General features: G+C 56.1%; 2 protein-coding genes across 3 annotated transcripts; both read left to right on the top strand.

Annotated features, from left to right (window-relative positions):
• The first annotated feature begins 1,688 nt into the window (after positions 1 to 1,688).
• On the top strand, positions 1,689 to 5,348 carry TEKT2 (tektin 2). 2 transcript variants are annotated; one of them, XM_061186793.1, is made up of 10 exons: positions 1,689 to 1,720; positions 2,495 to 2,706; positions 2,790 to 2,915; positions 3,093 to 3,298; positions 3,816 to 3,959; positions 4,035 to 4,149; positions 4,333 to 4,440; positions 4,566 to 4,709; positions 4,871 to 4,950; positions 5,118 to 5,348. In XM_061186793.1, exons 2-10 carry the CDS (start codon positions 2,551 to 2,553, stop codon positions 5,329 to 5,331), a joined length of 1,293 nt encoding a protein of 430 aa, XP_061042776.1. In that variant the 5' UTR covers positions 1,689 to 1,720; positions 2,495 to 2,550; the 3' UTR covers positions 5,332 to 5,348. The 2 variants fall into 2 exon arrangements, with proteins under 2 accessions (XP_061042776.1, XP_061042777.1); XM_061186794.1 differs by having other exon boundaries at positions 1,694 to 1,720; positions 2,498 to 2,706.
• A 644-nt stretch (positions 5,349 to 5,992) lies between these two features.
• On the top strand, positions 5,993 to 11,445 carry ADPRS (ADP-ribosylserine hydrolase). Its single transcript, XM_061186792.1, has 6 exons — positions 5,993 to 6,232; positions 8,722 to 8,818; positions 9,104 to 9,311; positions 9,412 to 9,596; positions 9,931 to 10,031; positions 10,605 to 11,445. The coding sequence occupies exons 1-6, from the start codon at positions 6,019 to 6,021 to the stop codon at positions 10,895 to 10,897; spliced, it is 1,098 nt and encodes a 365-aa protein (XP_061042775.1). The 5' UTR covers positions 5,993 to 6,018; the 3' UTR covers positions 10,898 to 11,445.
• Positions 11,446 to 13,446: the final 2,001 nt, after the last annotated feature.

The following is a 13,446-nucleotide window of genomic DNA, read 5'->3' as shown; positions in this document are numbered from 1 at the left end:
CTTTTATTTTTCTGTCTTCTTTAATCCTAGTAAAAGAGCTGTATCACAAATTCCCATGCATGTCTGGTTTATGAGCCATGTATTAGAGTTTAGAAAATATTCTGTGAAAAAAAAAATTCTGTGATCAAGGAAGTCTTGGAAATGTTCCAGTCTCAGTCTTTCTGCAGAGTTCCAGACTCACATTTCTAACTCCCTGCTGGACAGCAATACCTAGATCCACCACAATCACCTCAAACTACTCAAAAGCCAATCTCATCATCCCCTTGCCTACCAAGCCCTGGGTTCTCTGCCTCTCTTCCCACTGTGACCCCATCCCACCAATCACTGAGGTTTTAAAACTGAGGACTCTTCTTGGACTCCTCTCTTACCCTCCATCCATCAAACCAGAACTTAGCCTCTGGAGCAGACTGCCTGAGTTTGGATCCAGGCTCTACCACTTAGATTTGTGACCCTGGGCACGTTCCTCACTTCTCTGTGCCTCAGTTTCCTCACCTGTAAGACGATGGTGGTCATAGCATCCATCTCCTAAGATTTTTCTGCACAGCCCTCAAAGAGGAGCAGGTGGGCAAGCTGGGCATAGCATCCCTGCCTTCCTCTTGTTGTCCAGCGCCACCACTAGAGGCAGTGCGGAGTCGTAACTGAGAGAAGGTAGACCTGGGGACCAGATGCATCTGGGTTTTCATCCTTACCAGTCTCTTCAGTTACTGGCAAAAATGGGGGTAATGCCTACCTCACCTATTAGTTATGTACATTACCTGTCAACATCTTCCAATGCTAGAACGGTACTAGCACGGTTGATTTTTTTTTTCCTTCTCCTTTTTAGAGAAATGGTTGGATATTGAGCATTACTTCTAATACCTGTTACCTCTCCCAGGGGCGTGTCCTCTCCAATTACGATAATCATTCCTTCTGTGCCGTCAAGCAGATGATGAAATTATTGGGAAAGACAGAATCAGTAGAATGTGTGTAAATAATGTTAAATATATACACATTCTGGGAAGGATACCTGCTGGAGAGTGAGCCTGACTGGGAGATTACTTTGGCTATGTACGGTACTTTTTTTTTTTTTTTTTGCCATGTCGATGCGTAACCTTTATCAAAGTAAAGATTTTTATTTATTTTTTAAATTAATTAATTTATTAGTTATATTTGGTTGCATTGGGTCTTCGTTGCTGCGCGCGGGCCTTCCTAGTTGTGGTGAGCGCGGGCTACTCTTCGTTGCGGTGTGCAGGCTTCTCATTGCGGTGACTTCTCTTGTTGCGGAGCACGGGCTCTAGGCCGTGCGGGCTTCAGTAGTTGCAGCACGTGGGCTCAGTAGTTGTGGTTCGCAGGCTCTAGAGCGCAGGCTCAGTTGCTCCATGGCATGTGGGATCTTCCCGGACCAGGGCTCGAACCCGTGTCCCCTGCATTGGCAGGCGGGTTCTTAACCACTGCGCCACCAGGGAAGCCCCAAAGTAAAAATTTTTAACTTGTGAATGAAGTGAACGCGATATCCTGATGCCCTCTCCTCCCCACCCTCTTGCAGCACCAGCCCCGTCGCCGGCCCTTTCCTACCCGGAAGGCCTCTGGCCCCAACGCCGCCGCCGCCGCCGCCGCGCCGCCGGGCGGTTACCAAGCTGAACGCGGGCTGTGTTGACCAGCGCGCGGAAGGGGTTGCCTAGCAACCGGGGGCGCTTAACAGATGAGCCGGCGAAGGGAGGCGGAAGTGCGCGCTGGGAAGGTGAGAGGAGGAGGGGACAGGGGTGGGGAGGTGCTCACCCCCTCCCGCTCGTTTCTCTGCGCCGGGGTATTAAACTGAAGATAACTATCCTGGGAGGGGAAGGGAGAGATTGGGCTGGGAACTAGACAGACCGCAGCTCCTCCCGCTGGGGCCCCTCACACACCCGCTCCTCCTCCTCCAGCAGAGGGCGGAAGGAGGGAATGTGACCCAGGTGGGGAGGCGACCAGCCCCCCACCCCCAATTCCCTAGTGCCAATTCGAAGCCCCTTCGAAACAAGCCGGTCCTCTCTGGATGGGGACAGGGCTTCTTCTCTTAGATCCCGCAGGGTCCTAGCCCAAGGCTGGGGCAGGGAAAACAAAGAAAGTTCCACAGGACTTGGTTACTGGAAGTAGCGGTGGAAACTGGATTAAGGGCTATTTTTCCTGCTACCTGCCCACCCCCCTCCACCAGCCCCACTGAGCACTTGGCACTACACACACACACACACGCACACACACACGCGCGCACACGCATACCGAGGAACCCCATTATCCCCTTTCACCTGCTCCAGGACCTGAAGGGTCCAGCAGTTTGTGTCTGTGGATGGATGGGTGGGAGGAAACTTAGTTAGTGCCTCACACGAAGTTGACTGTAGGGAGAGCTGTTTCCAAGCAGGCTTCCAGCAGGAAGGGGCTTGGAGCAAAATGGACAGGAGCACGTCCTTTGGAGGGGCTTTGATCCAGGAGAGGCTTTCCTCAGTGGTCTCCTGCAGCCTTGTTTGCCCCCCGCCCCCAGCAGAGGTGGGTGTCTTGGAACAGGCCTGGGGTCCCTGAGCCTTCGGCTCCTGCACCATGGCCACGCTGAGTGTCAAGCCCAGTCCACGCTTCCGGTTGCCAGACTGGCACACCAACAGCTACCTGTTGTCCACTAACGCTGAGCGGCAGCGAGATGCCTCACACCAGATCCGCCAGGAGGCCCGGGTCCTCTGCAACGAGACCAACAACCAGGTTGGGGGCCGGAGCCCAGTTGGGTGGGAAAGGGATAGCCCCCAACTCCCGACAACCTCTTTATCTGGCTCTGTCTCTTCCAGACCATCTGGGACGAACATGACAATAGGACTCGACTGGCAGAGAGGATTGATACTGTCAACCGGTGGAAGGAGATGCTGGACAAGTGTCTGACGGACTTAGATGCTGAGATCGATGCCCTGACACAGGCAGGGAGCCAGGGCAGGGTGCCAGGAGACCCTGCCTGCAAGGACCTCCCTCTCCCTCCCCTCTTCCGGGTCAGGGTATTTGGTGGCATGTCCATCTGAGTCACTTGGCCTAAGTGGGGATGAGAGCTGCTTCCCAGCGGATGGCCCCACCAGCCTCCTGTGCCCTCTCTTTTCTAGATGAAAGAGTCAGCAGAGCAAAACCTGCAGGCCAAGAACCTGCCTCTGGATGTGGCGATTGAGTGCCTGACCCTGCGGGAGAGTCGGCGTGACATTGATGTGGTGAAGGACCTCGTGGAGGAAGAGCTGCACAAAGAGGTAGAGGTCACTGAAGCCACCAAGAAGGCCTTGCAACAGAAGATCAGCCAGGCCTTTGAGAAGCTCTGGTAAGAGAGAGATATGTCATTCGCACGTTCACCCGCCTTTGAAGGCTGTGTTTTAAATGTAGAACATGTGTATCATGGGTAACAAGTCACTGGCTCTCAGGCCGCCTTCTGCCCCTGCTGTGCCCATGGCAGAAACCACTCACCCACTGATCGTAGCACTTTTTGCACCACCTGGACGTGGTCTCAGAATACTTCTCATGAACCTGCTCTAGGCAGCCATTATCAATTTATTGGAAGCATGAGAGATGAAGCCCATGTGCCACCACCCCGACTTTCTGGGAGTGTGAGCCTTGTGAGTGTAGCTACTGGAGTGTGCCCTGTGGGTGTGTACAAGCACTTGGTGCCATAATTTTGTCTGTGGGGAGCTCATCCAGCTGTGCCCATATTTGTCTCAGCTGCAGCGGCAGCTCCATTGTCACCTCAGCTTTCCCATCCCTCCTTGTCCCTTCAGTACCATGGGGGCTGCGTTCCAGGGCCTTGGAGGTATGGCTCCTGATCCAGTCTGTTCTGTCCCCAGCCTCCTGCAGGAAGTCCGACAGCAGCTGAACTCTGACCATCGGGGCAAAATGGAGACACTGGACATTGACAGAGGCTGCTTCTCTCTCAACCTCAAGTCCCCGAACATCTCTCTGAAGATTAATCCCACACGTGTCCCCAACGGGTAAGAAGGGCATTTCATTCAGTCTCTCTTCCTCGTCGCAGAGGCCATACTCTGATTATTTCCTGCCACCTGCAGCTCCACCACACTCCAGCAGTGGGATGACTGCAGTCAGTTCAACAAGAACCAAGCAGAGGCTGAAATGAAAGGGGCCTTAGAGCTGAGGGAGGCCATCGCCCTAACTATTGCCAAGGTGACTGACCACTCCCCCTACCCCGATCCTCCATGGCTAAGAGATGGCCCCAGCATGCACTCAAGCCCTTGTCTTTTGTTCCCTGTCAGCCGTGTGGCATCCCACCCCTCACCTGAGCGACATCCTCAGCTGGCCAGAGCTTATACCCTCCCCTTGCCCTCCTCGCCTACTTTCTGTCCTCAGACCAACAACGAACTGGAAGCCCAGAGGGTTGCAACGGAATTTGCCTTCAGGAAGCGGCTGTGGGAGATGGAGAAAGTGTACAGTGAGCTCAAGTGGCAAGAGAAGAATGTGAGCCTTCTCCGTTTGGTCTCCTGGGGCCTGGACTTCCTGCTGTGGGATGAGGAGCCTGATGCCCTGCCAGGAAGCCCCGGACTGGGTGCACCAGGTGGAGACCAGTCACTCTGTCCCTGCAGACCTTGGAGGAGATTGCCGAGCTGCAGGAGGACATCCGGCATCTGGAGGAGGATCTGCGCAGAAAGTTACAGAACCTGAAGCTATGCCACACCCGGCTAGAGACCAGGACCTACCGGCCCAACGTGGAACTCTGCAGGGACCAGGTACGAGGGCACCCCAGTGGGGCACGGGCCCCCGGCTAAGGTTCCTCAGGATGACTCACTCCCTGGTGGAGCAGGGGTGCTGGCGCAGGGCAGCCCCCAGACCCGTGGGCAGGAGGAGAGTGTGGCTGACCTGGACTCCCAACCTGCCCCTCTGCCTCCAGGCACAGTACGGCCTCACTGAGGAGGTTCACCAGTTAGAGGCAACCACTGCTGCCCTGAAGCAGAAGCTGGCGCAGGCACAGTAGGTTTGGGGAGTGGGCAGGAGGGGCGGGGAGACACCTGCCACCATTGGGGTCCCTTGCTGCCTGCCAGCTTCCCTGCTGTCTTCCTGACTCAAGGCTGGTGAGCTCAGCCCTGACCTCCCAGCCTCACGCCGGCGGTGGTGGGTTGTTAATCCCTCCTCCCCAGGGACGCTCTGGACGCCCTGTACCAGCATCTGGCCCGGCTGCAGGCTGACATCGCCTGCAAGGCCAACTCCATGCTCTTGGACACCAAGTGCATGGACACCCGGCGGAAGCTGACCATGCCGGCTGAGAAGTTTGTGCCGGAGGTGGACACCTTCACCCGCACCACAAACCGCACCCTGAGTCCACTCAGAACCTGCCAGCTGGAGCTAACCTAGCGGGGGGGCTGAGGGAGGAGGGGAAGGCTGGTGGAAAATGAAAGAGGGAGGGCAGTGGAGAGAACGAATCTAATAAAGGTCGAGGGTTCTCAGTCCAGACGGTTCTTTGCTACCCCTGCATGTAGCCAGCGGGGAGAGGGCTCTTGGCTCTCCTGTGCACGGAGAAGCAAAGATGGGGACATCATCCCTCAAGCTCCATGTTCCCAATCCCATGCCCTTCTCTGTGCTAGGCCAGCACCCTGGGCTCCAGCGCCGTGACCTCTAACCAGCTCTGTCCCAGCTGGACCCTTGCGTGCCCTCTTGACGCCTAGGGGAGGCCCAGAGGGGGCTAGGGTGACAGGGGGAGGGCTTGGGTGTGGCCGCCCCGGACTGAGTGACCCGAGCTGGGCTGCTGTGGCACGGCTGGCCGACCGTGGGGGGCAGTGGCCCGAAGGTCTGCCTCAGTGCGCAGCCCTCGGGGACCCTTTAGTGGCCGTCGCCCGGCTGTGACGCCGTTTACAGGTCGGGGAAACGCGGACTAAATACATAGGCCGGGCCCAATCGAATGAGGGCTGCGGGACCGCCCCTTGTCACCCGCGGGGCAGCTGCGGCTCCGGGCCGCGGGGCGGCGCTGTGGGGCCGGAGAAGCCGCGCGGTGGGGCGCGCGCGCGCGCGGGCCGCACCGGAAGTGGCGGCTGGTCCGCGCGGATGGCGGCGGCGGCGGTGATGACGGCGGCGGGCTGCGGAGGGGCTGGGGCGGCCCGCTCCCTCTCCCGCTTCCGAGGCTGCCTGGCGGGCGCGCTGCTCGGGGACTGCGTGGGCGCCGTCTACGAGGCGCGCGACACCGTCGACCTGACGTCAGTCCTGCGTCGGGTCCAGGACCTGGAGCCGGACCCCGGCTCGCCGGGGAGCGCGCGGACAGGTGGGCGGGGCCGGGCGCACTGGGCACCGGGGAGCCGCGAGGGACTCGGGCAGGGAGGGGACAGCGGCCGGAGGGGCCCGATCTGCACGACCCGCGGGCACCTCGGATTCAGCGTGTCCAAATCCGAGCCCCGTTTTCACACGTCTCGCCCCGAACGTTCGCCAGCCCGGGGCTTGGCTACACAGACCTCCCAGCCGTTCAAGCCACGCCTAGATTGTGCCTAGTCCAATACTTAACGTCCCTGCCGATTTTACCCATTTTACGCGTTTTACCCGGGTCTCCCGAATCAGTGGGCCACCAGTCCATCTCCACGCAGCTGGAGTGCACTTCTGAAAGCAGATCTTATCGCGGCCTCCCCTCGTGAATCTGTGCAGTAATTTTCCATTACCCTTAGGACAGAGCCAGACTCCTTAATGTTCCCTACGTGGCCGGCCCTCGCCTTCGTCTCCAGTTTCACCTTATATCACCCTTGGCCTTGCTGTCTGCGCTGCACTTCCTCTCACTTCGTGCCTCCTCTAGCTCAGGCCTTTGCATGTACTGCTGTCCCTTTGCCTGTAAAGCTCTCTCCCCTCTGCCTCTCCCTCCCTGTGCAGTCAACTCATCACCCAGATCTCAGCGTAGTATCACGGCTGAGGATGATTCTTCTTGGAATCATGTAGAATAGTAAGAAAAAGGGGCCACACCCGGAACGCTGGAGGAGGAAAAGGAGCTAGAGAAGGAAACAGTTTATAGGAGGAGAAGCAGGGGAGATGGGTAACAACAAAACTCAAGAAAAGAATTTCAAGATGAAGACACTGGTTACTGGTGTGAGGCTGCAGAGGGGTTAAGTGGGGGGAAGTCTAGACTTAGAAAAGCATTTTCAGTAGAAGGTTCAACCCTGGAAGTTAGATTTCAGTGGGTTTAGGAGGAAATGGAAAAGGAGAAAATAGAGTACGTTTGGTATGAAGGGAAGGAGAGGGATGAGCTGTGGCTGAGGTGAAGACAGGATGGGGGGGGACAGTTCATAATTTCATTTTTGGTTTGATGTTAAGATGAGGGGAAGACATTTTAGGCTGAGATTTTAGGACCCTTTGGGTGCAAGTGGCAGAAAACCCAACTCAAAATGGCCTGAGCAAAAAGAGAATGCATTGGCTGGCATCACTGAGAAGTCCAGGGCAGGTCTGGCTTTAAGCAGAGCTAAATCAAGCCATCTCCTCAAGACTCAGTTCCTCTGCTTATTCAGATCTGCGTTCTTCTGGGTGGGCTTCACTCTGGCAGACCCTTCCCACGGGGCGGCCCTCAGCAGCTCCCAGCTCAGCATCTCCGGCAGAGGAAGTTTCTCTTCGCAGTGGCACCAGCAGAGGTCTCTGATGGAGTCTCACTGGCCTGGCTTAGGTCACCCGTCCATCCCTGAAACAGGGAATGGGGTGCTGTTTGGCTGGGCTGGAGGTGGCATTGGCTCCATCCCCTATCATCTGGACTGGGAGTGGGAGAGAAGTGATTCCCTGGGGGAAAGCAGGGTGCAGGGACCGATCAAAGGGAGACCGGGTGCTGCTGTATCACAGAAGGAGGAGTTGAGGAGACAAAGGAAGGACAAGGTCCCTGGGGAACTGGGCTGGGGGGGCACTTCAAGAGGGACCAGTCCCTCTGAGGACAGACTGGAGAGTGTGGCTGTGAGTAGGTGCCTGTGAGCCTCTCTTCCTGGTGAAGTAGGGGGTGGGGGCTCCTGAGAGTGAAAGGGGAGGAGAAGGCAGGGTTGGGGCTTGGGATACACAGAGCAGGGCGGGGATGGGGGACGAGGGCAGAGGGCAGATGTGAGGAATAAGAAGGGGCTCACTAGGGAGTATGCTTTGTTCTCTGTAACTGTCTCTTCTTCAGATAAAACCAAGTCCTTGGCTCTAGCTGGCTTATAGCCTATTTGAGAAGCTACCACATAACCAATGGTGTATGTTAGAAGTGCCAGAGCAGTAGACTCGGGCACCCAGAGGAAGGAGACAGGGCCAGAGGAGGGGCGGGGAGCAGCCCCAGCTGGGAAGGACTTGACCCAGGCTCCAGGATTGGTTCTGAGGATGTGGAGAGGAGCAGTGGGATATACGATGGGTGAGGAAGGGCGGGCTTCAAATGGCCAAGGCAGTGAGTTTGGACCTCATCCTGAAGGCAACAGCCAGCCATTTGAGCAGGAGAGTGAGATGAGGAAAGTGATATTCTACTCTTTTTCTGGCTGCACATACAGGTTGGGCTGGAGGGTGGGGAATGTGCAGGAGATTTGAGAGGCCCAAAGCAGATCCATTAAGACTGGAGATGCAGTGATGGCAGCCAGAAGGGGTGGAAGGTTTTCCTCCAGAGATCAGCAGGACATGTGACTGACTCAGAGCCCTGGAAACTGGATGGGAGTGAGAGGCTGACTTGAGGCCTTCTGGAAGTAGTAGATAAAAGGAGTGAGTGGGAGGCCAAAGCCGCCACCCTCGAGCCCTGCAGCTCGATCTCCGCACCCCGCCCTGTCCCTGCAGAAGCACTGTGCTACACAGACGACACAGCCATGGCCAGGGCGCTGGTGCAGTCCCTGCTGGCCAAGGAGGCCTTCGACGAGATGGACATGGCTCACAGGTGAGGGCAGTGGTCCTGGGGTGAAGCAAACCAGGTGGGCAGAGTTATTGCACCCCTTGACCAGACCAGTGACATCCGTGCATAACGGGACACCCTCCCTGCACACCCCGCCACAGGACACTCCCTAGGGCAGCTGCAGCTTCCCAAGCTAGAAGTGACAGCACCGCTGGCACAGGCTCCTGAGGTCCCCAAGGATTCCTCTTTTCCCAAACCAGCCAGGTTTCGTCTCTCCCAACCCTGGCAGGCATCTCTTAGATCATTACGCTGTCCCCTTCTCTCCCCTAGGTTTGCTCAGGAGTACAAGAAAGACCCTGACCGGGGTTATGGTGCTGGAGTGATCACCGTCTTCAGGAAGCTCCTGAGCCCCAAGTGCCGTGATGTCTTTGAGCCTGCCCGGGCCCAGTTTAATGGCAAAGGCTCCTACGGCAACGGGGGCGCCATGCGGGTGGCCGGCATCTCCCTGGCCTATAGCAGTGTCCAGGATGTGCAGAAGGTAGTTAGGGCTGGCTGGCTTCTGGACGCTCTCGTCCCTCCCTCCTCTGCAGCTTGGGTGCTGTGACAGCAGGTCTTTGCCTCCCTCACCTTTGCCCTAGTTTGCCCGGCTCTCGGCCCAGCTGACACACGCCTCCTCCCTGGGTTACAACGGTGCCATCCTGCAGGCCCTGGCCGTGCACCTGGCTTTGCAGGGTGAGTCGTCCAGTGAGCACTTCCTTGAACAACTCCTGGGCCACATGGAGGAGCTGGAGAGTGATGCCCAGTCCGTGTCAGATGCCCGGGAGTGAGTATGCGGGCTGGAGGTGGGCTGGAGGCGCGTCTGTGCATGTGCATGCTGGTGGGGTGGCCCTGCCTCAAGCTGAAACCTTCCTTCTTTAATTGCAGGCCCTAAGGAGGGGTGGGAAGAAGCCCTTTGCCTTGGCTGTGCCTCAGGGCTATCCGGGTCCCAGAGAACAAACTGGGCGGCTCACACCTCGCCCTTCCCACTTCTTGCCCTGACACCCGTGCCTAAGTGTCAGATGCCCACGTCCCTGCCTCGCCCTCCCATGCAGCCCTTCCCCCTCCTGCCTTCACCCTGCTGGCTCCGACCTCCCTGAAATCTCGCCCCCAACCCACAGGTTGGGCATGGAGGAGCGTCCGTACTCCAGCCGACTGAAGAAGATTGGGGAGCTTCTAGAGCAGGACTCAGTGACCAGAGAGGAGGTGGTGTCCGAGCTAGGTGGGTAGCCCACCACCCGTCATCCTTCAGGGTCAGTCTTGGGCTCAGGGGTGCCTGGAGTCACGCCTGTCGCCGTCACACCTTTGCCAGGGTTGCTGAGACAGCAGAGCCATGTTCTGTAGAGTCCTTGGCAGGCTGCGAGCACAGCGCCTTCTTGTTCTAGGGCGACAGTACCCTCTGCCTTAAAGATAAACATCCCAGAAATGGCAGCCGGCCGCTACTTTTTTACAGCTAATGGTGATAACTGATGTTTATTCATACTGTGTTCTGGGCACTATGCAGAATGCTTTACCTCTAGGATGTCATTTCGCCCTCACACCAGCCCTGTGAGAATTCCTAACTTTATTCACTCTCTACACGAGGAGCTGAACCCAAGATACAGGAATCACACAGCCAATAGGTGGGCGAGCCGGGATTTGAACCCAGGTAGTCTAACCCCAGAGCCTGTGCTCTTAATTGCAGCCCAACTTGAAGCTGAGAGTGTTGACTTGTGGCAGGTGGCAGGAAGCCTGGAGACATGTGGGGCTCGGGAATGGGGGTGGGTCAAGTTCCCATAATCTGGCTTCCCCACAGGGAATGGCATTGCTGCCTTTGAATCTGTGCCCACCGCCATCTATTGCTTCCTGCGCTGCATGGAGCCCGACCCCGAGATCCCCACTGCCTTCAACAGCCTCCAGAGGACTCTCATCTATTCCATCTCACTTGGTGGGGACACAGACACCATTGCCACCATGGCCGGGGCCATTGCTGGCGCCTACTATGGCATGGAACAGGTGCCAGAGAGCTGGCAGCAAAGCTGCGAGGGCTATGAGGAGACTGACGTCCTGGCCCAGAGCCTGCACCGGGTCTTCCAGAAGAATCTGTGAGGGCCACAGCTGCTGGGGCTCTGCCATACCCAGCAGGACCAACTACAGCTCGGATTGGAAACCCTGGGCTCCCTTAGGCTTGGCTCCCTGCCTCGGTCTTCCTGCGGTGTGGCCGGAGTGCACCCTTGGGGCTGGGGACTCCTTTGGGGAGGTCACTGAACAGTGAGGGAGGGACAGGTGCCTTCTGGTGCTGGGTTCCTGGCTTCTGCAGAGCCTCGGTGCTCCTGGCTCCTCAGTCAGACATAAGGGACCGGGGCAGGTTTTATTTTGGAGCAGTACTTGTGGTGTTTTCCTTTATTATCTAGGACATGGGATTTGGGGAGGTGGAAATGATCTGCGGCATCATTTCTCCTTGTTGGGATTTAACCAATTTGCCAGGATGCCTGCCTTTGACTGCACAGGGGCCCCGAGTGCCAAGTTTATATGGATCAGGAGGTGGACACGTGAATCTAGCTGATCTAGATGCACACCTGGCCCTTGGCTGTCATGGGTCTTGTTAACAGCTTCCAGACGAAGTTACAGAGCAATAAACAGTTCTTTAAATCCGACCACTGTTTCCTGTGTTTCTCCTCTGCCCTGAATGGATTCTTCCCCCTTTGCCCTTCTGTGCCTGTGCCTCTCTGTCTGGGCCTCACTCTCCTAGGAGCTAGGGACCCAAGCTGCTGGCTTGTGGAGGCATATTCCTCCAGCTGTTCAGCCAGGAAAAGCAGAGCAGGCATGGTTTGGTGCTTCTTCCTGTTGGAGATCCCTCACAGTGGCCCAGGCAGCGGGCAGGAACAAGCCAGATTTTCCTGCTCTCAGAGCCTGACTTCATAGGTTGCTCCCCAGATAGAACCCAGGCCCAGCCAGGAACCAGAACGCTGTAGGAGGATGCAGAGGGGACCGTGTATCACCGGACTGCTGACCTTTGTGTGAGGGGGGCACATCATCTCAGGTGAAGGCCGGGCCTCATTCTGCATCTTGGGCCTCAGTCAAAGGCCTTGGCCTGCTGGGAAGTTCTGCACACCATCCATTCTGAAGAAAGGAAAATTGAAATGGAGGAGGCACCTCCCCTCAAACTTGAGGGATATTCCAGCCTCGGTGGAGAGAGACGCATGCCCAGCTCTGCAGCTAGCCTGAGGTTTCAGGACTGTTGGACAGGCCTGCTTTCAGCCAAGATGGGGTTCTTCCAGGCTGGGGAAAACCACAGGACTTTTCAGGGCACAGGTTGGTCTCAGGTCTGCTGTCCAGATTCCCAGAGTGCGGCAAGTTACGGGGCGGTGCTTTCTCCCAGGACAGCTCCCCTGGCCCTGCCTTCAGCGTTGGGCCTGGCACTAGCCCCGCCCACAGGAGCAAAGATTCCTGATTTCATTCATAATTTGTATCAGATGTTGAAACTTGACCCTCGGGATCCTGAGCCAGCTGTCATGCTCCACTACCCTTGAGAGCTTGCAGGAATGTTCCAGGGAAGCTTGATCTGTCTCCCCTAGCTCCAGCCACTGCCTTACTTTGCTTTCTTAAAATGCCTCTTGGCATTTACTTGGTGCAGAGCCTCGGCAGCTTCGGAGAATCAAGCATTTCTGAGCGGTGGTGACAGAACCCCTGGCTGGGAGGAATGCACGCTCCTTGAGTGGGTGCAGAGCAAGAGCCCCAGAGAGCTCCCTGGGTGCTTTATGAAATCCAGAGGCTGGAGACACCTCTGAATCAATGCCAGTTTCAGCACAGTGCTGTTTGTTCAACAGGCTTTATTGAGATTGTGTCAATACAGTCAATACCATTGTTTTTCTTTTCAAAAAGAAGTCCCATTTTCTTTGATTCCCAAGTGCATTTTTCCCGAATCTTCTGTGACACAGGGTACATAATAGGTATGTAGAGAACTAAGCTCCTATACCAAGTTAGAAATGAAATTACTAATGGAAAACATTTAAACCTTAATCTTAAAAAAATGAGGAATCAGAACATAAAAATGCACAAGGTAATGTAGTTTTCATTGTTAAAACCTGACATAGTTTATCAAAGCTAGTCAGTTAAGTGGACACCTGGAAATCCCATAAATATTTCGGAAACACCACCCACCTCTCCCCAAAGGCTTCAGGAATGACATTTAGCAGAAACTCAGTTCTGTGAAACAGTTTTTTTTGTTGTTTTTTTTTGTTTGTTTGTTTTGTTTTTTGGCTCCCTGTACCCTCCTCAGGGCCCTGGGCTCCCACTAGGAGCTGATGCATTTCCGCCCAACAGAAGCCTCCCTAACAGGCCAGATAGCAGTGGCTTTGACCCAGGAAGGAGGCTGAGCAGATGGCCCCACGAGGTATGATTTGAGACTTAGTACCCATGGGTGCCGATGAATAAGAAACCCACCAGGAACCGTAGCCAAAACCTGCTCTTGAAGTGCCACTTGGGCAGATTTGGGTTTTTGTCTCTCCTTTTGAAAGTTAAAGCAAGCAAACGGTCTGCTTTGTTTGGAGAAGTTGTGGCCAGGCGACGGGCCTGAGGAGCCACAGAGTAACAAGTCGGAAGTCAGTGGCATGAAGAACCCAGGGGCAGGACGGGAATAAAGACGCAGGCCTACT

This window comes from Eubalaena glacialis, chromosome 3, assembly GCF_028564815.1.
Source record: "Eubalaena glacialis isolate mEubGla1 chromosome 3, mEubGla1.1.hap2.+ XY, whole genome shotgun sequence".
Taxonomy (NCBI): domain Eukaryota; kingdom Metazoa; phylum Chordata; class Mammalia; order Artiodactyla; family Balaenidae; genus Eubalaena; species Eubalaena glacialis.
Note: the sequence above shows the minus strand (reverse complement) of the source record. Positions and strands in the feature narration are given on the sequence as shown.

What these genes read in the sequence shown, in the direction of transcription:
- TEKT2 (XM_061186793.1), top strand. Translation starts at nt 2,551, where the DNA reads ATGGCCACGCTGAGTGTCAAGCCCAGTCCACGCTTCCGGTTGCCAGAC. An exon ending in TCAAGTGGCAAGAGAAGAAT is followed by an intron (nt 4,441 to 4,565) that starts GTGAGCCTTCTC and finishes CTGTCCCTGCAG; the next exon opens with ACCTTGGAGGAGATTGCCGA. An exon ending in CAGAAGCTGGCGCAGGCACA is followed by an intron (nt 4,951 to 5,117) that starts GTAGGTTTGGGG and finishes CCTCCTCCCCAG; the next exon opens with GGACGCTCTGGACGCCCTGT.
- ADPRS (XM_061186792.1), top strand. Translation starts at nt 6,019, where the DNA reads ATGGCGGCGGCGGCGGTGATGACGGCGGCGGGCTGCGGAGGGGCTGGG. An exon ending in GCCGGGGAGCGCGCGGACAG is followed by an intron (nt 6,233 to 8,721) that starts GTGGGCGGGGCC and finishes CTGTCCCTGCAG; the next exon opens with AAGCACTGTGCTACACAGAC. An exon ending in GTGTCCAGGATGTGCAGAAG is followed by an intron (nt 9,312 to 9,411) that starts GTAGTTAGGGCT and finishes CCTTTGCCCTAG; the next exon opens with TTTGCCCGGCTCTCGGCCCA.